Source organism: Neltuma alba, unplaced genomic scaffold (genome assembly GCF_004799145.2).
Source record: "Neltuma alba isolate B1F8T4 unplaced genomic scaffold, ASM479914v2 tig00012121_pilon, whole genome shotgun sequence".
Taxonomy (NCBI): domain Eukaryota; kingdom Viridiplantae; phylum Streptophyta; class Magnoliopsida; order Fabales; family Fabaceae; genus Neltuma; species Neltuma alba.
This window is the reverse complement of record NW_021636673.1, coordinates 81,452-106,650: the sequence shown is the minus strand read 5'-3', so window position 1 is coordinate 106,650 and position 25,199 is coordinate 81,452. Positions and strand designations below refer to the sequence as shown.

At 37.3% G+C, this 25,199-nt stretch overlaps 1 protein-coding gene across 3 annotated transcripts in view; it reads right to left on the bottom strand.

Annotated features, from left to right (window-relative positions):
• LOC114723053 (uncharacterized) overlaps positions 1–24,323 on the bottom strand; it is a 43,754-nt gene extending 19,431 nt beyond the window's left edge. Inside the window, exons 1-15 of one of the 3 annotated variants that reach the window (XM_028909193.1) lie at positions 24,120–24,323; positions 21,675–21,755; positions 20,330–20,467; positions 16,920–17,030; positions 16,599–16,649; positions 16,373–16,473; positions 15,294–15,384; positions 14,760–14,891; positions 14,377–14,637; positions 14,202–14,280; positions 13,190–13,281; positions 12,994–13,077; positions 1,582–1,656; positions 1,360–1,407; positions 519–614 (exon numbers count right to left, since the gene is read on the bottom strand). In XM_028909193.1, coding sequence (XP_028765026.1) covers positions 519–614; positions 1,360–1,407; positions 1,582–1,656; positions 12,994–13,077; positions 13,190–13,281; positions 14,202–14,280; positions 14,377–14,637; positions 14,760–14,891; positions 15,294–15,384; positions 16,373–16,473; positions 16,599–16,649; positions 16,920–17,030; positions 20,330–20,467; positions 21,675–21,755; positions 24,120–24,284 — 1,605 coding nt within the window. In that variant the 5' untranslated portion in view covers positions 24,285–24,323. Of the gene's footprint in view, positions 1–518; positions 615–1,359; positions 1,408–1,581; positions 1,657–12,993; positions 13,078–13,189; positions 13,282–14,201; positions 14,281–14,376; positions 14,638–14,759; positions 14,892–15,293; positions 15,385–16,372; positions 16,474–16,598; positions 16,650–16,919; positions 17,031–20,329; positions 20,468–21,674; positions 21,756–24,119 lie in introns of those variants that run through there. The other 2 variants (XM_028909194.1, XM_028909195.1) reach the window with 2 other exon arrangements.
• Between the last annotated feature and the right edge of the window lie 876 nt (positions 24,324–25,199).

Below are 25,199 nucleotides of genomic sequence, written 5' to 3'. Positions count from 1 at the left end.
CAAATAAGAAACATAGATTTCCATCACAATTCCTTTCTTTCTGTTTTTAAATAGAACCTCATTTGTTTTATATTAACACCAAAGCATAATAACTATAGATCATTATTCCACACAGTTTATAAGTTAATTGGCAAACAAGTCATAAATTTCAAGTCAGTGTGCTTAAATGTTAGGATAGGTAAGAGATCATGCAAAATTTGCCTTCACAAGAAACATTAGATATAATTTTGTACTCTTCAATCAAGATCTTTATGAAAAGAAAACAAAATCACATGTTTGACCACCAATCCTTTTTCTAATACAAGACATCTGCACTGCATCTTGCAAAAGAAATCATTGCTTCTATTAAAATATATGTATACCTAAAGATACAAAATATGATATGCACAACAATCTTACAGCCCCCCCCCCCCCATAAAAAAAAAAATTCCAGGACTGCATATCAATCAATTACTCATAAAAAAGGGACAAGATAAATTTTAAAACCAATAATACAGCTCTTTAAAGATGTTAAATACCTTATATTTTCCCATGATATCATCCATATGACCAGATAGAGCCAGCACAATGTACTTCAAAGCAGCACGAGCACGGATTACAGAATGGCATGCATCCTGACAAAAATAACAAAGTTTTTTAAAATTAAGTTCGCACTCACAAATCAACCAGAAAATAATACAACTGACTTATCAGAACTGAACTGCAATTTCAAACATCAAACAAGTTCACAAAATATTGTTTCTCAAGTAGAACTTAATTGCTTCACATGGAATGAGCATTGTGCATTGTGCATTGATATGAGAAACAACCAAAGTATACATTCAACCATGCTTTAAATTGCGTTCATCAGCTTTTATTGCCACCACCATGGCAGCTACAATCATAGTTTGCCTCAACTGCAGTCCCCAGAGACTGCTTTTGTACACTTCTTTCCGCTATTGGAATAGATCAGTTTCTACAACAGAAATCTCAGGTTACACATCCACTCATCTTGCATCATTAGTAGACCATCATAAATGAGACACCCTTCCCCCACCCCTCTTCCTAAGTGTTTATTAACAAAAATAAAAATTTAAAAAAGGGTTAAAAAGCTACTGCTACTATGATCAAGTACCAACCCCCAACATAACAATTATATAGATCTCAGGTACTAATAGACAACAGAAATTATTCTATGGACAGTTCAAATATTGTTCCAAAGTAGTGGTGTGAAAAGTATGCTAACAAGGATCATTAATAGACTAAGACTTGTCACCTGAACTACAGTATATCATGCAAACAATGACGTCCAATAATTTAAGCAGGAAATAAGATCAGCATCCAGGAGATGAAAGGTCTGTGTAAGACTAGAAAATTAACCTGGATTATGCCCAAAAGATCCTCTAGAAGCTCTACTGCGAGATCAACCTACATGCAAAAGAGGCCCATAGCTGAGCAAAGAAACAGTATATACATAATTACAACTATAATCATTATCAACACCTTAATTACATACAAGAAAACTGTAACTAACAAAAACTTGGCAAACAACGCATTCCACTCTGAATATCCCAAACCTTTTGGGAGGAGACCTTAGCATACCTTTGCAATAACCTGTGACATCCAGGGAGCGAGCACGCCAGAGCACAAATCAATCAGCACACATGCAGCCCTAGCCTACAAAAGATTGAAACAGGAACACAATAACTCCATGTGAAATCAAAAGATCACGATTATTAGATGGCCAAAGGGTGTCTCTGCACTCAAAGTATTATTGACAGATCGGCAGATTAGAAGAAATATGCAACAACATCTGCTTTGTACTAACAGAAACAACCTTTACGCAACTGCTCTCACAGAAAATTGCATACAGACGGTGAAAATTCCAAGATCATAAAAAAACAGAAATATTTCCTCTTTATCAAGAACATGAATTGCACCCCTAATGATTCATCTAAGTTAAAAGCATATGAAAAGTAGAAATAACAGCCAAAACCTGCTAGTAGACAAGACAAATATATATATATATATATATATATATATATATTACCTATCCTAACCCTCCCCATAGGAGGGACTACCCTCACACACAGTCACACTCTTCCCGAGTTACATTGGGATTTGATCCCTCAACCTTCTCAGTTAGAGGTATGGGGTGATGCCATTTGAGCCAAGGCTCATTGGAGTGCGCGTGTGTAGAAGAGGGTACAAATGAAGATGATATCATATCCTCAAAAAAAAAAAAAACAAGAATACTGAAAACAGAAGAACCATAAAGAATCACATCAATGCAGAAAGTCACTCAGAAGGGAAGATAATGCTATTCAGTCACATAACTTGCTCACAGGCCAATCATTAGTTTCTATAGCTATAAAAATTATTGTGATCTATGAAAAACCCCTAACAGCCAGACACTAAATACCGTATAAAGATCGCTTTCCGACATCAACCACTAATGTGTTTAAAATCTTATCTGCTGCATCATCTATAAGCTTTTAAAGAATCAGTATCCATAATGTAACAGAATACAATCCTCCTCCTTTTTTTTTTTTTGGGTCTAAAACAGAATACAATCCTTCAAATCTTCCTATTTGGTCCATGGTTTTGCCAATTTTTTATCCTCCCATGATTTAGGAGTTATGTTTATGTTTGATATGTTGTGACACTTGCAATTCAGGACTTGTTCAATGAAAAATACAACACTTAACATTTTTGTGCTAATTTGAGAATCTTAACACTATCTAAAAGAGGTCACTCTGACCTTACATTTTGATCCATTTAGCCCATATCAAATCTGTTGGATATGGGCCTGCTACCACTCTTGGGCCCTCTCATGATTTAACCTAGTTTTTTTTTTTAATCTTCAATCTGCTATATCTCATTTGTGTTTTATTATTTGATTCTCTGATTTTATTATCTGAGATTTTTGGAGATCTTTTAGGGATTAGAATCAGATTCTATTCTCTCCCTTTCTCTACATATGTAACCCTCATGTATTAATAAAAAATACGAGGTGTGCTTCCATACTTTATTTCATGGTATCAAAGCACCGGTCTAACCAACCAGCAACCACGAGCCTTCAACGTTGAGGATTGAGGATGGAGACCGTAACCTATCCTCACCAGCGAAGGTTCACAAGGGCCTAGTTCGCATGGAGAAAGCCAAGCAGTGAATCCATCCATGCTGCCTGGAGCATGCAATGTCACACTAGATTCTTTCTCCCAATGATTACACACTGATTTAATGGAAACAACTATGTTCAATGGTCCCGGAAAGTCCTCATGTTTGTGAGAGGAAGGAACAAGAAGAAATATCTTACTGGTTCTCCACCTAGCGCTACCAGCGACAAATTTGAAGCTTGGAGTGCTGAAAACAACATGGTCATGGCATGGCTTGTGAATTCTATGACCCCGGACATAAGCGAGAGCTATCTACTCACAACTACTACTAAGGAGATCTGGGAGTCAATGAAAAGGACCTACTCTATTAGGGAAAACACTGCATCCATCTTTCAGGTGAAGCGTCTTCTCCCTGGTTTGGTTCAAGGTGAGCAATCTATGACACAATTCTACAGTGCACTAGTGAGACTTTGGCAACAAATAGATCTGTATGAAGTCCATGAATGGACATGCCACCAAGATGAGTTATATTACAAACAACTCATCAACCGAGAGAGATGCTATGAGTTCCTGCTTGGGCTCAATGATTCCTATGAAGATATTCGGGGACAAAAAATGAGTATGAAACCCCTTCCCTCATTAGAAGACACATTCAGTATGATAAGATGTGAAGAGAGTAGAAAAACACTGACTCAAGGCCAACCTATGTCATCACCGGCTCTAAATGAGGGATCTGCACTAGCTGTTCGCAGTCACCAAGGAGACTCAAAAAACAAGAAAACTCGAAAATGGTGTGATCACTGCAGTAAGAGTGGCCACACTAGGGAGAATTGTTGGAAGCTCCCGTGGTAAGCCCTCAAAACAGAAAAATAAACCAGAAGGAAAAAGCTTTCTGGTCGGTACAGATGACTCTGACAGTTAGGGTGCATCTTTGAGCAGTGAAGAAATACTAGTGCTAAGGAGGATCCTAGATAAGCATGCTGTATCTGCAAAAATGTGAGAAAAATTCCCCTTCTGTTACCTTAGCACAAACAGGTACTACACTAACTCATGCTCTTAGCAGTAAAGTTAAACCCAGCACTATTTGGATTGTGGATTCAGGGGCTACTCACCATGTAACAAGGTTTAAGGAGTTATTTTCTGACTTTACAACTGTCTCTAAGCATGAAACTGTTGAGGTAGCTAATGGGCAATATGCAAAAGTAATGGGCTCTGGAACTATTTGTATCTCAGAACGCATCACTTTAAGAAATGTTCTATATGTTCCAGAAATTCATCGTTTGATATCTGTGAGATGCATAGCTTCTCAATTAAATTGTCTAGTTATTTTTGACAAGAATGGTTGTGATTTTCAGGATTTGACCTTGGGGAAGAAGATTGGGAACGCTAAGGTGTGGAATGGGTTCTACTACATCCAAGGAGCATCACCAAATAAAACTCATGCTGTTCTTTCTGCTATGAGCACTCAAGATGTTATGTTATGGCACTCTAGGTTAGGCCACCCCAGTCCTAAATATATGCAATTTTTGTTTCCTAGCATTGATAATAAAACAATTTCAGAGTTTTCTTGTGACACATGTCACTTTGCCAAGCAAGTTCACAATTCTTATCCCTTACACACTTACTCATCCTTTTTCACTTATACATAGTGACGTAGGGGGTCCATCCAAATTTGAAACAAACTCTAAAGCAAGATGGTTTGTAACTTTTATTAATGATCACACTCGACTCACTTGGGTCTTCTTAATGAGGGAAAAATCTTAAGTGTACACAATTTTTAAAAACTTTTTTTTGCCTTTGTTCAAAATCTGTTGAGTTCGACACTTTTGGGCCTTAAGCCCATATTCTGTTTTCCATCATTTATTATTCAGATTAGTAATTTAATGTGATTCCTATAATCACGTCTTATTAGTTAGGATCTTTGAATTATTGATTTGTTACTTGATTTACCTAGATTCTATTGTAATCTGGCCGATCCTAGTGTATCTCCTAAACCTAGGTCTTGCGGCTATAAGTACCACCACACATGTTAATAAAATCATTCATTCAGAGCATCTAAACTCCATATGGTATCAGAGCTATGACAATGATTCGGTTCGGTTTTGGACTGGACCCACCAAGCGGCCAAGGAACTCTATCGCCGACGGCGCACACCACCAAAGCGCCGGCAAATGAAGCGACAGGCTCCCATGCACCACATGATGCTCTATCTTCCGCTGTAACCATTCACATATTGAATGGTCAGAATTATCTGCAATGGGCCTCTGGAGTGAGGCTATATGTCACCGGAAAAGGGATGGCAAGCTGCCTGACCGGAGCCAAGAAGAAACCCTCGCTTACAAACTCGAAGAATGGTGAATGGGAAACGGAAAATTCAATGGTACAGTCATGGCTTGTCAATTCCATGACCACTGATATAAGCGCAAGTTTCTCGCTGTTCCAATCAGCACAAGAAGTTTGGGAGGCAGCAAGAGACATGTTTGCTTGTATGAAGAACCAAGCCGCTGTTCTGGAAATTGAAACTAAGATTGACAATCTGAAACAAGGTAACCTCACTGTCACTGAATACTTCTCTAAACTTCTCACCTTGTGGCAGCAACTAGATGTCTATGATGTCTACGAATGGACCTGCCCAACTGACTCTCGACTCTTCACCAAGATAAAGGAAGAAAAACAGGTATACAGATTCTTACTTGGTCTACAATCAGCCTACGATGATACTAGGGGAAGAATTATGAGTACCGAAACACTCCCAAGTCTGCGGGAGGTATTTTTTATGGTGAAACAAGAGAGCCAAAAACAGCTCTCTACCTCCAAGCAAGCTGCACCATTAGTAGCTAACAGCAGTGCCTTTGTCTCCAAGGAAGCACAATCAAATGAAAACAGAGGCAAGAAAAATCTGGTCACACCAAAGAAGTCTGTTGGAAACTTCATGGTAAACCCTCAAACAGCAAAGGGAGAAGCAGACAAGAAGGCAGGGCATTTGCACACAATGCTGAACTTGGGGCAGAAACTGGATCCTCTATGACTAAGGAAGAAGCATAATTCCTTCGGAAATTACTTGAAAAACATGGTACTAGAGAAAAGTTAGTAGCTAATGTTCATCATGGACACATGTGGATAGTTGACTCAGGGGCTACTAATAACATGACTGGTAATCTGAAACTTATTAACAATGTAAGACCCTGTCTGCATCTAATGTTTATTAAAGTTGCTGATGGAAAGTTTATCAAGGTTGAAGGGACTGGTGAAGCATCCTTGTTTAACAATCTACTGCTCACAGATGTGTTATATGCTCCAGATTTAAAATGCAATCTTATATCAGTGAATAAAGTCACTGTCTCGCAAAATTGTCATGTTAATTTCTCTGTTGTTCGGTGTGTTTCAAGACTTGTAGTTGGAGAAGACGATTGGCGTTGCTGAAATACTAGAGGGGCTATACTGTGTGGAAGATCAATCTTACCGAAAATCCTCAACCAACCTAAATGTTGCTACTGGAAAGTGTTTTTCCACCCAGATTTTTGATGAAGATGTATTATTATGGCACTATAGACTAGGTCATCCTAGTTCTAAGTACATGTCAAAGTTATTTCCACATTTTATGAATAAAATTTCTGATTTGATTCCCTGTGAAGTGTGTCAACTGTCCAAACATACAAAAAACTCCTATTATCCTCATCCTCATCAATTGTCTAAGCCATTTGCTTTAATCCACAGTGACCTTTGGGGCCCTTCTCGTGTCGCGAATCTGACCCACTCAAAATGGTTTGTCACTTTCATAGACGGGTTACCTGGGTATACCTCCTAAAAGAGAAATCTGACCTCACTCAAGCCTTCCTAAACTTCCACAAAACGATTGTGAATCAGTTTAAAACTTCCATCAGAGTTCTACATAGTGACAATGGCACCGAATATACCAACTCCACTCTTTAAACCTACCTAAAAGGTCAAGGTATTATTCATCAAACAAGTTGTGTCAACACACCCCAACAAAACGGAACCGCCGAAAGAAAAAACCGGCATCTCTTAGAAGTAACTAGGGCCCTTATGATGACTCATAATGTTCCAAAATACTACTGGGGAGAAGCCTTACTGCTGTTCACTTGATTAATAAACTACCTTCCAAAACACTAAACTTCAAGACCCCAATTCAGCTTTTAACTGAAACCTACCCTACCAATTCATTCCAAAATAGCTTACCCGAGAAAGTCTTTGGGTGTGTGGCCTATGTTCACAACGATTCTGGTGGGAAACTTGACCCTCGGGCTTATAAATGTATATTTCTGGGTTACTCCTATACTCAAAAGGGGTACCAATGTTACTCACCAACTCTCAAAAAAAAATTTGTCACCATGAACGTCACATTCAATGAAACCCTTGGCTTCTATCCCAAAACACCAAAACACCCATTCAGGGGGAGACTGAGAGGGAATAGGAGTTTCTTGAGATTACCACTACTAGACTCGAACCAAATACCAGAACCCAAGAACTCAGCTCACAAATCCCTGTTCCATATACCAGTACCAGACCTGAAACGGAAGAGAATATGGTTCAACCGAGGCAGACAGCTTAGAACATGGAAATCTAAACAGTGGGGACTTGGTAGATACTCGTGACACTTCTCAAAATAGTGCAGGGACAGATCTGAATGATGCAGAATCTGAAACAGAAGAAGCAGGAATAAATTCAGAAGAAACCTCTAGTACTGGGTAGCGCCGTGTATCAACTCCAACTACAAGTTCTGATGATCTTGGATGGCCTATTGCACTCAGAAAAGGGGTAAGAAAATGCACACGGCACCCTATTGGTAATTTTGTTTCATATGATCGGTTATCTCCATGTATGCAGAGCTTTATTACTAAAACAGCAGATGAAAAATTACCCAACAGCTTTGAAGAAGCTATTCGAGACCCAAATTGGCAAAAGGCCATCATGGAAGAATTAAGGGCTCTACAGATAAATAGGACATGGAAAATCATGCCATTACCACAGGGAAAGAAAACAGTCGGCTGCAAGTGGGTCTTCACCAAGAAATATAACCTTGATGGGACAATCAACAAATACAAATCAAGATTAGTGGCAAAAGGGTACTCGCAGACTTACGGAGTAGATTACCAAGAAACTTTCGCCCCAGTGGCAAAACTAAACACCATCCAAATACTCCTATCACTAGCGACTAACTTGGATTGGCCCTTACATCAACTTGATGTAAAGAATGCCTTCTTGAATGGAGACTTAGAAGAAGAAGTGTATATGGACATTCCACAAGGATTATCTGAGTATAACAACCCGAACCTATCATGCAGACTTCAAAAATCTCTCTATGGCTTGAAACAGTCACCTAGAGCCTAGTTTGAGAGGTTTACCAAGTCAGTAAAAAGGGTTGGTTTCACTCAATGCCAATCTGATCACACTCTGTTTGTAAAACACTCAAGAGGTAGGGTGGCAATCCTTATTGTTTATGTTGATGATATAATCCTGACTGGTAATGACATGGATGAGATTACAAGACTCAAAATATTCCTAGAAAAGGAATTTGAGGTCAAGGACTTGGGAGGCCTCAGATATTTCCTAGGAATGGAAGTAGCACGATCTCAAAAAGGAATTGTTGTCTCACAAAGAAAGTATACACTAGATTTGTTGAAAGAAACAGGAATGCTGGGTGCTAAACCAGCTGAGACGCCAATGGAACCAGCTTGCAAACTTGATGATAAAAGGGAGGAGGAAGAAGATGAAGACGCCTCAGAAAGGGAAAAAGGTAAGAAAAAAACCAAACCTAAGAAGGAATCAGTTCCAGTTGATGCTGATTAGATATAAAAAACTGGTTGGTAAACTTCTATACCTTTCTCATACCCGCCCTAACATAAGCTATGCAGTTGGTGTTGTAAGTCGGTTCACAAATGAACCTTTAGAAGAACACATGAATGCTGTCTATAGAATCTTACATTACTTAAAAATGACCCCAGGCCGAGGTCTCTACTTTGCTAAAGGTAAGACTCAGGAGATAATCGTGTACACTGATGCTGATCATGGGGGTTTCTTACCAAATAGAAGATCTACTTCACGCTACTGTACTATGGTGTGGGGCAATCTAGTAACATGGAGAAGTAAGAAACAAACAGTAGTCTCCACAAGCAGTGCAAAAGTTGAATTACGAGCCTTGGCTCAAGAAGTTTGTGAAGGGTTATGGATCATCCGAGTGCTAAAGAGACTTGAAACTAGCACCAAGCACACCTATGAGACTAAGGTGTGACAGTATGTCTGCTATTGCTATGGTTAGAAATCCAATTCATCATGAAAGAACAAAGCATGTGGATATTGACAAGCATTTCATCAAAGAAAAGGAAGATGCAAGAATTATTGAACTAGCTCATGTTCCTTCACATTGTCAAGTGGGAGATCTTTCACCAAAGCACTAGCAAGACCACAATTTGAAGAACTTAGAAGCAAGTTGGGAATGATAGATATCTATTCGCCAACTTGAGGGGGAGTGTTGAGTTCGACACTTATGGGCCTTAAGCCCATATTCTGTTTTCCATCATTTATTATTCAGATTAGTAATTTAATGTGATTCCTATAATCACGTCTTATTAGTTAGGATTTTTGAATTATTGATTTGTTACTTGATTTACCTAGATTCTATTGTAATCTGGCCGATCCTAGTGTATCTCCTAAACCTAGGTCTTGCGGCTATAAGTACCACCGCACATGTTAATAAAATCATTCATTCAGAGCATCTAAACTCCATAGAATCAATTCCAAACCGATTATGTTGGAACACCACAGCAAAATGGGGAAATGGGGTTTCTGAAAGAAAAAATAGGCATCTCGTAGAAGTAGCCCGAGCCATCATGATAGGCAGTTATGTTCCTAATAAATTTTGGGGGGATGCAATTCTTACATCTACCCATCTAATAAACCGTATGCCTTCCAAGACCCTACAATACCATACCCCTGTCCAGAAATTTAAAGAGACATATCCCCATTCTCCTCTTCCTAATTCTCTTCCACAAAAGGTTTTTGGGTGTACAGCTTTCATGTTCAATGAAGAAGGGGGGAAGCTAGACTCTAGAGCCATCAAATGCATTTTTCTAGGCTACTACTCACAACAAAAAGGGTACAAATGCTACTGTCCTAACACACACAAGTTGTACATTACAATGAATGTTAAGTTTGTTGAGAAACAACCCTACCATCCCAAAACACCCATTCAAACTGCTCAAACAAATGGACACCAAACGTCACTAAGTATACCCATTCTCCCATCACTTCCTTCCGACAACACTAATTCTGACCAGTACAACCCAGAAATCAACCCAAATAAATCACCAAACACTAAAAGGTCCCTGCCCACATCTGAGTTTCAGGATCCTAATCCTTTTGAATCTCTTTCTGACCTACCCGAATCCGGGACAGAGGCAGAACTGAGTTGCCAAGAAGAAAACCCTACTCCCCCACCAATGCAGACCCAAGACTCAGTACCTGAGGCAGATCTTGAGGATTTACACTGGCCCATTGCACTTCGGAAAGGGAAAAGAAGCTGTACACAACATCCTATTGCTAGGTATGTCTCTTATAAAAAATTATCACCCAACATGAAGGCATTTGTGACAAATGTAGAAAAGGAAATAGTTCCTAGAAACTTTAAGGAAGCTGTTGATGATCCAAGATGGAAACAAGCCATAGAAGAGGAACTACGGGCACTGCATAAAAATAAAACATGGAAAATAGTTGATTTGCCAAAAGAAAAACTATTGTGAGCAATAAATGGATCTTTATTGTTAAGTATAATCCTGATCGGAGTGTGAATGCGTATAAGGCAAGATTAGTTGCCCGGGGTTTCACTCAAACCTATGGTATTGACTACCAAGAGACTTTTGCCCCAGTTGCCAAACTAAACACTATAAAGGTACTCTTGTCACTTGCTGCAAATTTAGGTTGCCCCCTATATCAACTAGATGTTAAGAATGCTTTTCTAAATGGTGACCTAGCGGAGGAAGTGCATATAGAAGTACCCTTGGGATTGAAAAATGTTGAAAATTCCCATAAAGCTTGCAGATTGCACAAATCCTTAGATGGGTTGAAACAGTCACCTAGGGCTTGGCTTGAGAGATTTACTCGAGCAGTCAAGACTTGGGGCTACCATCAATGCCAAGCTGACCACACACTGTTTGTTAAACACTATGGAGATAAAATTTCAGCTCTTATTGTATATGTTGATGATATAGTGTTAACAAGAAATGATGTAGACGAGATCACAAGGCTAAAGAGAAGTTTAGCAGTAGAATTTGAAATTAAAGATCTTGGGTCACTAAGATATTTCCTGGGCATGGAAGTAGCACAAATAGAAAGGGGGATCAGTGTGTCACAATGGAAGTACACCATAGACCTACTAAAGGAAACAGGTATGCTAGGGGCTAAACCGACCAATACTCCTATGGAACTCAACCAGAAACTGACCATTAGACCTAATGGCACAGCTGTAAATAAAGAAAGGTACCAAAAACTGGTGGGAAAATTGATTTATTTGTCACACACCAGACCTGATATATGTTACCCAGTCAGTGTGGTAAGTCAGTTCTCAAGCAGCCCTCAAGAGGAGCATATGACATCAGTTTACAGGATTCCTAGGTACCTAAAAAAAACACCAGGACAAGGCTTGTTCTTCGCAAAGGGTAATGCTAGGAGTATTGAGCTGTTCACAGACACTGATTGGGGAGGTTCTAAGGTGGACGGGCAGTCTACTATTGGCTATTGTTCTTATGTATGGGGAAATCTTGTAACTTGGAGAAGCAAAAAGCAATCAGTAGTTTCTAGGAGCTCTGCTGAATCTAAATATGGAGCTTTGGCTCTAGGAATCTGTGAAGGTATGTGGATAATCAGATTATTAAGCGAGCTCAAGATTGGAAACCTTGAACCAATCAAGGTATGGTGTGACAACATGTCAGCAATCAAGATTGCTAACAATCCAATACATCATGATCGCACCAAACATGTGAACATAGATCACCACTTTATCAAAGAAAAATTGGAGGCAAAAATAATTGATCTCTCATACATTCCCTCCGGAAAACAGATTGCAAATGTTATGACCAAGTCCCTTACTCAAGAGAAATTCAAGGGCTTCTTAGACAAGCTGGGAATTATCAACATCTATTTGCCAGCTTGAGAGGGAGTGTTGGATATGGGCCTGCCACCACTCTTGGGCCCTCTCATGATTTAACCTAGTTTTTTTTTTTAATCTTCAATCTGCTGTATCTTATTTGTGTTTTATTATTTGATTCTCTAATTTTATTATCCGAGATTTTAGGAGATCTTTTAGGGATTAGAATCAGATTCTATTCTCTCCCTTTCTCTATATACGTAACCCTCACGCATCAATAAAAAATACAAGCTGTTCTTCCATACTTTATTTCAAAATCCTACTTAAGATCTTAGTCCTAGGAAAGAAGAGCGTAGTATCGTCCTTGACGACAAGTGTCAAAAAACAAAAACAAAAACGTTTTCTAATAATTCCACAGAGAACTTACATGAGATATTTATAAAAGAGGAGAAATGAATGCAAGGAGACAAGATATGAGCCTAACAAGAAGCAAGAACTTCAAGAAAATTATGGGGTTTTTACTCTCTCTCCCCCTAAAACTGTTTATGACGTCAACCAGCTATTTACTGTTGTAACCCATTCATATAACCCTATGCCTATATTCAAAATCATAACATGTATTTTGCCATTGTGCACACAGCCAAGTAACAGCAATAGAAACTGAATCTAACTTTTAAGAAATTGCTCTGCACCAGAAGGACTAGAGGAAAATAATGTCTTACAAGTCATGCAATAGATGAGAACTAATGAATAAAATTCTACAGGAAAACTATTAATAGTTGTCTGACTAACATGAGATGGTGAAAATGATGACAGGTAGCCAGCACAAGCACGAAGAAGTGAATGATAAGCTTCTGAAATTGTTGTTGCAACAATCTGCAAAGACGAACAAAAATAACCAGTAGCATGAAGTTATCTTGGAGTTTTGCAAAGATCACATAAGAAACACCGGATCATTCTGCCAAAATGGAAGGATCGAATATACAACCTGAGATAAGGCATGCTGCACAACAGGTTGCGTCCATGGTGAAAAGGTATCATCAACAATGTCAAAAGGACCGCTCACACATGGGCGTAGAGCTATTTTAGAAAAAACAAAACAAGACGAAAAAAGGCAGTTGTAAGAAAATTGACTAGAGATGGCCATAACAACATTAATAAGTACCACGTTTCAAATTATTTTCAATAAAATTCTTGTAGGAATTTCTAAGTCAGAGGATAAATTCCACGCTCCCAATCACTGCACTGTCATAATGTAAAAAACATTTGTAAATTGTTGTTGCATAGCATTTATTCTTCTTTGGGATGGTAAAAGAAATAATAGTAGAAAGAAAGAGAACTACACATAAGGATGATAAGAGTCTCATAAACGGACAACAGAGACAGGAAAATGATGGGGACTTGGTCGTATGGGATAGCAATTACCACATTGAGTAGAATAGGATGCCCAATGGGGTATTTAAGTGCGTTGGTTCTCCCACCTCAATAGCAAGCTTTTGGGATAGGACTCCCCATCCCACTTAGGTTCCCATCAATTGGTATCAAAGCCAGGCTATCGACAGTTCAAGAGAAGGCTACCTAGGAGGGTTTTGACAGTTAGGATGCCAAGTTAAGTGTCATGGAATGCAGCCACCAAGACGTCGGCTTTCCATAGGAGGCCAATTGATGGGGACTTAGTAATATGGGATACCAAGTCCCACATTGAGTAGAATGAGCTGCTCAATGGCGTATTTAAGTGGGTTGGTTCTCCTACCTCAATAGCCAGCTTTTAGAGTAGGATTCTCCGTCCTACTAAGATACCCATCGAAAAAGAAAAAAAATTCAATTTTAAATAAATAAACAATAATGTTGCCTAATCCTCGTTAAAATCAAATGAGACAGTCAATTAGAAAATCAATGAGCAAGACACAACAGGCATGCAAGCAATAAGACCCTTTGAATAAGTCATTATGCCCCCGCCTTTCACTGCCACAAACAATGATCCATAAAGAACACTCGACCTGGAAGTAGAGCTTGCACAAGTGGCAGTACATCCCAAAAATCAGAAGTTCTCTCAGCCAAATTGCTGCAAAGAACAGGCTGTAAAGTGCAGATGTTTAGGAGTGTGCATCACATTTGGCAAACTTTGAAAATATAACAATATCAGATATTTCATATCACATTACTGCAAGTAACCTGCGATGCGCAAGCATAAAGAACATGTAACATCCCTTCTTCCACTGCCCCCACGTCTAATATGTTAAGATAGCTGTAATCCCAGTGCTGATCAAGTATCTGGAACTCTTCTCCAAACAGGTTTGAATAATCAGGAAAAGTGAAAGAAGTAAATGTCTCTATGTTTAATGTCTCTTCCAAGACTGATGTGACTTCGCCATGAGAATTAGGAGCATCTTGAACCGTATCAGGACCAATGAGCTTCTGCATTATTCTAGACACCTAAAAAACATTAAAAATATATATATGGTCAGGGAAACACAATAGAAGCAAGGGGGTGAGCACCATTTAGAGAGAGAGAGAGAGCTCCTTTCCTCCAAATTGAAAAGAGAAAGATAACACACCATCCTACAAACTGATCCTAGATCAGAATCTTTATATGCCTTTCTTAGCAGCACAAAAATTGCATCTGGCCGAAAAACAATGCAACTGTATGCGGACAAAATGAAAGGTGATGCACCTCGCGACCTCCTTGGCTGCATGGAAATAAAATGGAGAAGCAAAAGGGTAGAAGAGATAGATGTGGGAATAGACGATCACTTAACCATTGCACGGAAAGCTAAGTAGATAATACATAATAAGCAGAAGCAAGGCAAAGGGATTGGAAATTCTGAGAAGTCAAATTTTCACGTAAAGAAAGCTTGTATTTACAGGAATGGCAGCAGAAATGATTCAGAGCCAATTTAAACCATAACCAATCCCCAACAAAAATATATAGAGAAAAAAATACTACTGAGCAACAATGCCACATCGTTTTTCTCTGGGAAAGGATAATGAGCAACCTAAGGAAGATGATAACTTTTGTTATTCATAGAACTTGATACAAGGGAGTTAAATAAACATCTGATGCTAGCTTTTAAATGCATTGTAGAAACTACCTCAAAGTTAGTGGAAACAGTTAGAGCTGGTGACAATTGATTGCTTTTGGATGTGTTGAAATCTATACTGCCTGGAGATTTTGAAGTTGTTCTGCAATTGCACAAGTATTCATGATAAAGCAATTGAACATAGCAAACATTGGGCCATTTTATGGATTAATTAATAAATTTTAGCAAACATCATCCCCGTCCCCGTATTTAAAAGTACTCAAAGCCCAAAGCCAATCTAGCAGGGTAACACTGAAAGTTTTGTCGAAGGATTTTTTGCATTAATTCTAATAAGGAATGAAGCAACTGGTTCATTGATTGTAGCAAACTGGAAGATAAAAACATTATCTGCCTTCATAAAGACAGGAAGAGAGGAGAGGAAAGTAATCATCAGTATTGGCAATCCAAATCATGGTGAGACGGCCTGACAAAGACAAGGAATCTTAGCTTACGATTAGATAATTCAGTTGATACATTTGTATAAAATCATACATCAATTAATTCATTAGTCAAAAGTCCAAACCGTTAACAGTTCAGAGTACCATCCAGCATAAAGAAGCTTGCACTTCAATGGGAAAGAATTTTGTATAAAATTGGTTCTACTCAAGTAGACATTGAATTTTCCTCGTTTGCTTTGGGAAAGAAAATCTTGAAGGATGCTAGAAGGCCTAAAATTTTCAATTACGCAATTAGAAAGATGGTGATAGAAAAAAGATTATTTTAGCCATCATTTCATTTTGGGCGATATGTTCCCCAATAACAATCATTCAGACACTTGAGAAACAAATTGGCATTCTTCATCAAGCATTTAAACATAATTGGTAGAAAATAATTGAAACTTTCCAGAAAGATGTTGGACAAGGTGACACAAAATTTTTGTGACAAAATTAAAACCCACTCCAGACTTAAAAGACAAAACAAAAAGCTTGCCTTTGTCTCACAGAAAAGCATGCTTTTGACCACAATTGACCATTGAACCACTAGCTACTCTGTCTACTGGTTTAATGACAGGTCTAGCTTTTATAGAACTTCTATTAACAGAAAGTCAGAGCCATTAAGACCATATCATCGAGACAAGGGAAAAAACTAACCTTTCATTCACAACATGAAGAATAGGATAAAAAGGACCTGCAAGCATGGCAAGAAAACGTATGCTAGGCTCTGGAGAATCTTGGAAGTTTGTAAGGTCTGCCTGAAATTATATAAATGTGATACTAAATAGCATAGTGTCATAGTGGAAAAGTAGGAGAAAAAACAGAAAAGAAAAGAAGAAAAGGATTTGCACATAGAAATCTAGAAGGAATTTATCCACTTTACCTCTAGTTGCGGAAGGAACACAAGCAACCGATCTGTCATGTCACGAAGCAACTACAAACCATATAACATCAGAAAGCAACTACAAACAATAATGAATAAAGCATGGACATTGACATGACCATGGGACGTGACCCAAATATGGTTAAACAATAAGATCCATAATATCTAATTTGAAACGCCATGGAACATCCAATACAAGTGTCCAACTCATATCAAACAAAGGCAAGAACAATACTGGGCTCATTTTGAGGTGTCCATGCCTCATAAAATAGTAAAAAAGATTGCATGTAAGGATGCTGATGGAAGGACAGCGTAACCCACCTGGAGATGCATATCATGAGGATCCTGTTTGTGGGATATAACATGTGGTAACAAGTAACTAACAACTGGTTGAAACTCAGGCTCTAGACCCGGCACAGAAGCTCCTATAAGCTGTGACAGACGATTAAAAAAACCAGCTTAGTACTGAATCATTTCAATCTTCAAAACTGAAGTTTGCAATAATTTAGCCTAGTACAAACACTGTTCCAGGATAAAGAGAAGGGAGAAAGGGGGAGAGAGAGGGAAGAAGAGAGTCAAAGGCCACAAAAATGTTGATTACAATTAGTTCCTTAGCCATCTATTTATAACCGCTAGCTACTGATAGTCATTTCCCCTAATTACCCCAACTAACCATTAACTAACTACTTTTATTTATTACAATATCATATCACACTCAACCCAAAAGAGGTCACAAAAAATTAGTAAATCCATGAAGATGATAGTCATATTGTGTTCCTTTTGGGGTAACTTTAGTGTTCAGGATTAATGCATATACTAAACCATATATAAGCAATAACTCTTGTTTCCCATCTTCGGTGGATAAATATGGGTTACAAGAAAATTTCATGGTGTTTAGCTCATGCAATTTCAGTTGGGATGTCTATGAGTAATCCAGCGGAGCAACTCATGCTCAAAGCAACAGAATCAAGCATATCACTTGAGGGCAGATTTCAGTTTATCTTTCTTCAGCAGCACCAATGATTGTTAGTGGTGAGTCCGAATCTTGCCTTCAAGGGAAACAAGCATTAGACAAGGCCTCTTTTTCTCTAGCTCTTGCACATGATCTGTTCACTAGGATGCTTTTTAGAGTTACCGGACAGATCTTGTAAGGAATTACAAGATGCTTCAGAAGAGGTTAAGTTGGCTCCAACTTCAAAAGAGGTTGATATTATTCCCCTTCACTTAGCAAATAATATATTTATTTGGGTTGAGATGCCAATTTGTCCTGAAAGTTTTCACTAAAGAGCACTAGACACCCAGAAGTTCTTTTAGGTTCAATATTGTCCTGGAAATTCAAAATCATAGTAATTTAACGGTCAGCATTAGCTTTTTAACAATAAAGGGCAAAATTGCTACAATTTTAAACTTTTGAAGCAACATTGAGCTCTAAAAAACTTCCGAGTATCCAACACTCCTAAGTGAAACTTCCAAGGCAAACTTGCACCTTAGCCCTATTTATTTTTCTGCAACAAGATAGGATACTAGGAATAGTTTTAAAAACGAACTTTTCCCCAACCGTCTTTTTTCTTTGCTTCTGATAGTTGCCCAATACTTAAGTAGGCCTCTAACATATCTATGCATTCCTTTTGAGGTAATCTTGAGTCTACGTTTTAGGAGTAAGGGTAACCTACTTTCTAGAAACCAATTAATCAAGAAGTACCTAAAATCAAGATGGGTCATTCTTCCCATGAGGCAGCCACATCACCCTTATTCTTTTCTCTTCAATGCTCTCACACTATCGTCCTCTTTTTAAAACACACTAGCTGCTACCTAGATATTCAAGATGATTGTGAGAGATTTTCTTTTGTCAAGCATGAGCAAGTTGAGGAGCGTCGGTTTGTCATATGGAAAAGAAGTGGACCTCGATCCTCAAACCTTGGTTTACAAAAATATTGCAATGACTGGTGAAAGGCTGACATTTTCCACAAGAATGGTTTCACTTCAAGAGCAAAATACTAACATTCCTTGCATTTTGCCTTAACTACACAAACCTCCCATCTATTTTTAAAACATACACTTCAGTACAAATAGTTTGCTATGTTAAGAATATTTTTAAAAAATATAAAAATATTTTTTAATGAAAATTTACATTAGAATGAATTTTATTTACTAATTTACCCTTCTTCATACTGAATCCCTAATTTACTTTCAACCATTAGTGCAATTTTTGACTAAATGTGTTTATGAATGTTTGTAGGAAAAAATTTGTTTAGAAGTTTTAAATTATAAATTTAAGTGATTTATATAATCTCTCAAACTCACATCAGTTATACCTTATGAGATCACAAAAATATGTTTTTAGCCATTTAAAAGACCCTAAGTAAGTTTTGATAAATGTGATGAAAAATTAAATTTATAAAATTTTATAATATAATTAAAATTGATAATTTTACAACATATTAGAAAGTTTAAATATATATTATAATAATTTTATTGTTGTATAAAAAATAATTTTTTTGTTCAAATCAAAAGTTTAAGAGTTAGACTTAATAGTCAACTAATAGTTGTGTAAATAGAAATAGAATATCAAAAATATTACTGAGGTCTATATAACACATTAATTTCAATGAAGATTCATATGCATTTTCGAAATAGAGGGAGGTTTATGTAATTGAGGTAAAACAAAAAGGTAGTTAGTATATTTTGTTCTTTAGTGGTTACTCACAGTAAGCATGGTCTGGTGTGGAAAGGGAGGGATGCTAACCTAGCACATTTGGTTACTAGACTCAATAGTACATCTCTTCTAGATCTTACAACCCGTAGAGGATGATATTTGAATTAGCATTTATTAAGACCTTTCAGTAGAAAGGTTTTCCTTTTGTCAGGCTTTTTCCAAGTAAAGTTCAGCTTTCTTTGTTTCACACTTTTGTCGTTTTCCCGGGATAAATTTTCTCAGAATTTCATTTCAGTACAAATCACTTCTGCAAATAAGTTCATAAACTTGAGGCACGGTCACTCATTCATCTTTCTTCCTATTCAAATAGGAGATCTTGAGCTCTATATCGCTGCAAGTCTTCCTTTCATCTTCTCATTTATTATCCCTATAGGGCACTATTTCATCTAGAAAAAGCAATTTAATATTATAAAACGGCATTATACGTGAAATCATTTGGGTGGACCCCTAAGATTCAAAACCCAAAATAGTTACCACCGAACGAGATTTTGTAGTTTTGAAGGCCAAACAGGATGATTCCCTTGAACATTTATGTGTAAGGCCAAATTAGAAAGAATTGAGAGGCCCTTGTTTGTTTTTGTATTGTATAATATTTTTTATCACAGTCTAGGATCCCAAAATTTTGGATCACTTAATAATGATCAAGTAAACAAGACTGGTCCATGATAAAGATGAACACGTTCCATGGCAATGAGCAGTTTGCACTGTGATTTGGTGCATTTTGTTGGCCTTGGAAAGGAATGATAAGATGTTCAAAGGAACATCGAGTATAAATGACCTGTGGGATTTAACTGATTACCTTTGTCTGATGTGAACAGAGACCAGGAAACATTATCATCCGTTTAAGTTCAATTGTTCTTTTCTTTTTCCATTTTTCTATAAATTGTTCCTTTCATAATTATATTATATATATCTCAAAAAGCTTCTTTTGATTTGATTTTAGTAGCAAAAGTAAAGATATTGATAGCATAAAGCATTGACCAAGAGCAAGAGGAAAAAACTTTCGACAGCAAACCTGAACAAAGAAAATAGCAATGGGATTTCCACGCAAACAAGATATTTTTACATAGCGACATGGAGTGTAGTTTGTAGGATAGATCATGTCACGTCTGGGTGCTTCACAGCGTGGTCGAACTTTCAGGAAAGTCTCTGGCTGACAAGCAAATACTAATCAAATCAGTAAGGAATGCAACATACTTCCATCCACTAAAATGAATAAGTTTAGATCATGACAAACAAGATAAAGTTGAAGAGGAAGTCTTTACCTTATGGAGGATCATTCACATACATAATATTGATTGAAAAATAGTAGGTCTTTCGCCTTTTCAAAAAAGAAAAATTGCTTTCTAGTAGATCAACTGAAGAAAGTCCATGACATGATATTGGACAGTATTCTTTTTAATTTTGGAATTTAATAAATTATATCGGGTTTAATTATTAGCCACAATAAAGTTGGGCCAACAATTAGAGCCAAAAGAGTTATACTACATCATTGGTTTAATTACTTGCCAAAGTGAGATTAGGCATTTGGCCCAATAATTAAAGCCCATTACACTTTTCATCATTAGTTTAGCCGTAAAACCTCCAAGAAGGTCCACGGAAAACGCCAGAGCTATCTAGATAGCATCTAGGAAAAGATAATCATGATGCAAGACACATGTAGTGTGCTGCCTAGGGTCACTCAGAGTGCAAGGAAAGAATCTCCAAGAACGCCTAACCAGAATGTCTTCTAGCAAAGACAATGAGTAGGGCCCTGATTAATTTTTATAGATGTGAAGGATATTATTTCCCCATAGTGATTCGACACTTAACAACATCTCCAATCAAGAATGACATCATCCCCATTCCTATATCTAATGTAAGAATTCGCATCAGAATCTTGGACAAGATTAGAAAAATTTTAATTCCAGCCATGCTTTCCAATTGACATCCCAACAATAGTCAGGCACAGGAGGGGTCAAATCAAATGTCTATTAAGTACAACAAACCAAAGACACAAACACACACACATATATATATAAGAGGCAGCTCAGCGTGAAACAGATGCCAAAAGGGCAAGAAATCAACACTAATTAAGGCAACAAGACACTATAATGGACAGAACCATTGAAGCTATTAAAGCTCCAGTATACAGATAATCAAGAAATAAATGTGAAATAACTATGAGCATATGACCTTCCTAAAATATGGAAAATAGAGCACTAGCCATTAGATCTAAATTAAAATGTTGAACATTAAACCACCAGATCTGATCCTCTAAGTGTTAAGCCTGCTAGTTACCAACGCCAAATAATATAAAATTCTGGAAAAAAAATAGAATGCAAAAACGATTAATTGTTTGACAACTTTAAGCAACTAACCTTGTAACGTAGGCCAACTGCAATTTCCCACTCAAGCACAGACTTGTTATATATCCGCATATGGGACAATAAGCAAGGCTCCTGCAAATAAAAAAACCAAAAAAACAATAATAAGACAAGTATATAATCAGTATTTAACAATTCAAGAGGATTCAGAATAAAATATAATTAAACATTAAAAGGGACTAGTTGAGCTTTGATTTCCAATTATAGTATTCTGGCTCTTAAAATGACAGTAAGAATGTAATTTTAATGGTTATTCAAGTGGGATGCGCTCCTCTAAAACAGCCCCACTTAAAAGACCATTAAGCACCCAATAGTATACCATTAAGCATGTAGGCATCCCATATTACAAATGTCTCCTTCAATTGGCCCTTTTAGGAGAATCAACATCCTAGTGGCTGCATTCTACAACACTTCACTAGATGACACTTCACTTACTTCCATGTCAATCAACTTCATGGGAATTATCACTAGCTCTAATACCAATCGATGGGTACTCAAATGGAATGGGAACTTTCTCCAAAAGCTAACTACTGAAGTGGAAGAACAAACCATTTAAGTATCCCATTAGCATCCCATGCCATTCAGATTGAAACTTAGGCAACCATATTACCGGAGTCTCCATCAACTTTTTTCACATAAAAAGATCAAAATATATATATAAGTATGATACTTAAGGTGGCTAAACTATCAACTCCAAAGAAAACAATAAATCCATTACAAACTTGTCTAAGGAGGTGTTTGGGTAACCCCAAAAGCACTTCTCAGAAGCACTTTCTGCAAATCAAGACATACCCCTCCACATATTTACTTCGTATACCGTAAAAGCACTTTTAAAACTTTGGTTTTGTTTCTACCCAAACACCCCCTAAGTCCCACCAATGAGCCATCATTTATCAATGCATTTGCTCTAAACTAGCAATCACAAACTCACCTATTCTAAAAGAAGTATGTACATGGTACATCTTACAATCCTATTCCAAGGCAATCAAATGAAAAACCCAAAAAATTATCAATTGCTTACACACTCAAGGAAGAAGCCAAAAACACAATTCTGTCTCCAACAACTAAACCAACTAAACTAGCCGATTGAAAACCCCAACTTTGAGATGAAACTATAAACTTAATATAAAGTTTCAACATTCAACATTGCTCTTAAGCTCTTAAGGATAGTAAAATTATTCATTTAGTTCAACTACCACCATGAAACCACTTTCTTACTCTTTCCAAAATCTTATAAGAAAATACATGTGAAAGAGGATCTTACCCATCCTTTGCACCGGTAACAGACTGAAAGCTTCACAAAATAAAATGTAAAAAAAAAAAAAGGAGCCTTGATCCGCATCCTCCCACCCATATCATAGAGAAGAACAATTGAATGCTTACATCCAACTTATAAATTAACCCTATGTGGCCTATAAGTCTATAACAGATTATTTGTTGATCCTATTGATACTGCAAACCCAAAATATATAGACTTCAGCCCCTTGAGGGGCCTTCAACTTCCAAAAGAGTTCAAGTAAATTCAAAAGACAACCTGCAAAGTCTCCCCATTGTTAAAGATCTTGATTAAGGGAATGCTCCGAGTTAATGGAAGATCATTATTTAACTTAAGCATAGTAGATAGCAAGGTTTGAAGATTATGTCTCTAAATCAAAGAAAATATTTGCTAGTTTGGTACTTGTACAAGACAGAGAATATATATGTACAAAATTAGAGCATAGGCAATCCTTATAAATCAACACAAAGCAACAGGGACAAAAAAAAAAAATAGAAGAACAAAGCATTAACTCCTAGAAATTCACCAATTTCTCTTAAAATGACTCATGGAACCCCTCCTGGAAAAAAAATGAAAAGATATCAATAAAGAACCTGGGGAGCAAACTGCCCATAATGAGTTGTGTTAAAAAATTTTGTGAATTGCACCACAAAGCAGCAAATAGAGGAGCATTCTCTCTAAGCCGTGCACCCTCCTTCCACCTAAAATCCTCTTGATGAATAAAAATAGAACAATTCCAAGATGACCCCTAATCTGTGAGTATGAAGACCCATGGGGATGTCAATGACATTTCAATTAAGGGAATAGTTGTCATCACAAATGAATAATGTACAACAACTGCGAACTCATCCCACCCACTTATGCTGAACAAAAAATTGAACATTAAAAGCATAAGACTCTATAGCTCTTAACAGCGCTTGGGTTCAATTTAAACAATTAAAGATAGGATAGTAAGTGCCAACTAAACATTTAACATAGAATTCATGGCTTGATCATGTCAAGGATCTGTCAAAACTAACAAAAAAACAAACAACTTTCACCCAAGTTGTCCTGGGGGTTCCGCAAAACCAAACAAGCAATCACCTGAACCACCGAAAAAGCAGGACGGAAAGCAGAAAGTAACTGAGAAATAGAGAAAGAGAACCATGGACTAAAATACGTACGTCAAGCTCAAGCAAAATCCATTCTTTCGTATTGGTCCCGGTAGACCAGTGAGTACGAAGGTCAGTGTCAAGGACGTGCGCCGCCTTCTGCAACGGCGATTCCCTAGACATGGCCTTGACCTTGTAGGGCAGTGGCTTCACACGTGGTTCCAACTCCACCTCCATGTCTATCAGCCTCCGCTATCCGTCTTCGGACCGCACTAAATTAGTATGGAGCCTTTTCACTTCGACATCGAAGGGCTCCTTACCAGCGTCGCGTCGCGTCGCGTCGCGTCGGGTCGGGTTGGGTTGGGTCGGGTCAATGTAAACTAGAATCCAGTTATTGTCAGCGAGATGGCGGGTGAAGCGCCATCAGTGAACTAAGGGAGTGTTTGGATAGAAATCAAACTATGGTTTCAGAAATGCTTTTACGGATTACGAAGTAAATATGTGGAGGAGGTTACCTCGTTTTACGGAAAAGTACTTCTGAAACCACGGTTTTGGAGCACCCAAATAGGCCCTAAAAGCAAGCCATGCGGTCTGTCAGGATTTATGACCTAGCCTGTATTTAGGACATGTTTGGATAACATAGAAAACCATGGTTTTGGAACCCAAACCATGGTTTGGGTCTCAAACTTGCCAAACACCCAAGAAAAAACAGAAACCATGGTTTTGGATCAAAACCATAGTTTGGAGCTCAAAACCATGGTTTCAGAAGAAGTGAATCCATTCTGCTTCTGGCTCAAATAGGAGAGTATGATTGTGCCTGTAGAGTAGATCTCAACGATAATATGATTTTAACATTCCTCAATTATTTTTTTATAAACATATTTAATCTTATATTTTATAAATATATATACATATTAATTATATTATTTTATATATATTAATTATGTTGGTAAAAAAAATATATTATTAACAATTTTATTTTTTCAAATTAAAATATATTATAAAATCTATCTTTTATGTAATTATCATATTAACTTATGCTTTTTTTAATAAAATTTGTACATATAAAAAGTTCTTCTGATAACAAATATCCAAACACTCTCATTTATCAGAATCACTTTTTCACAAAATCTATTCTTCACAAAATCTATT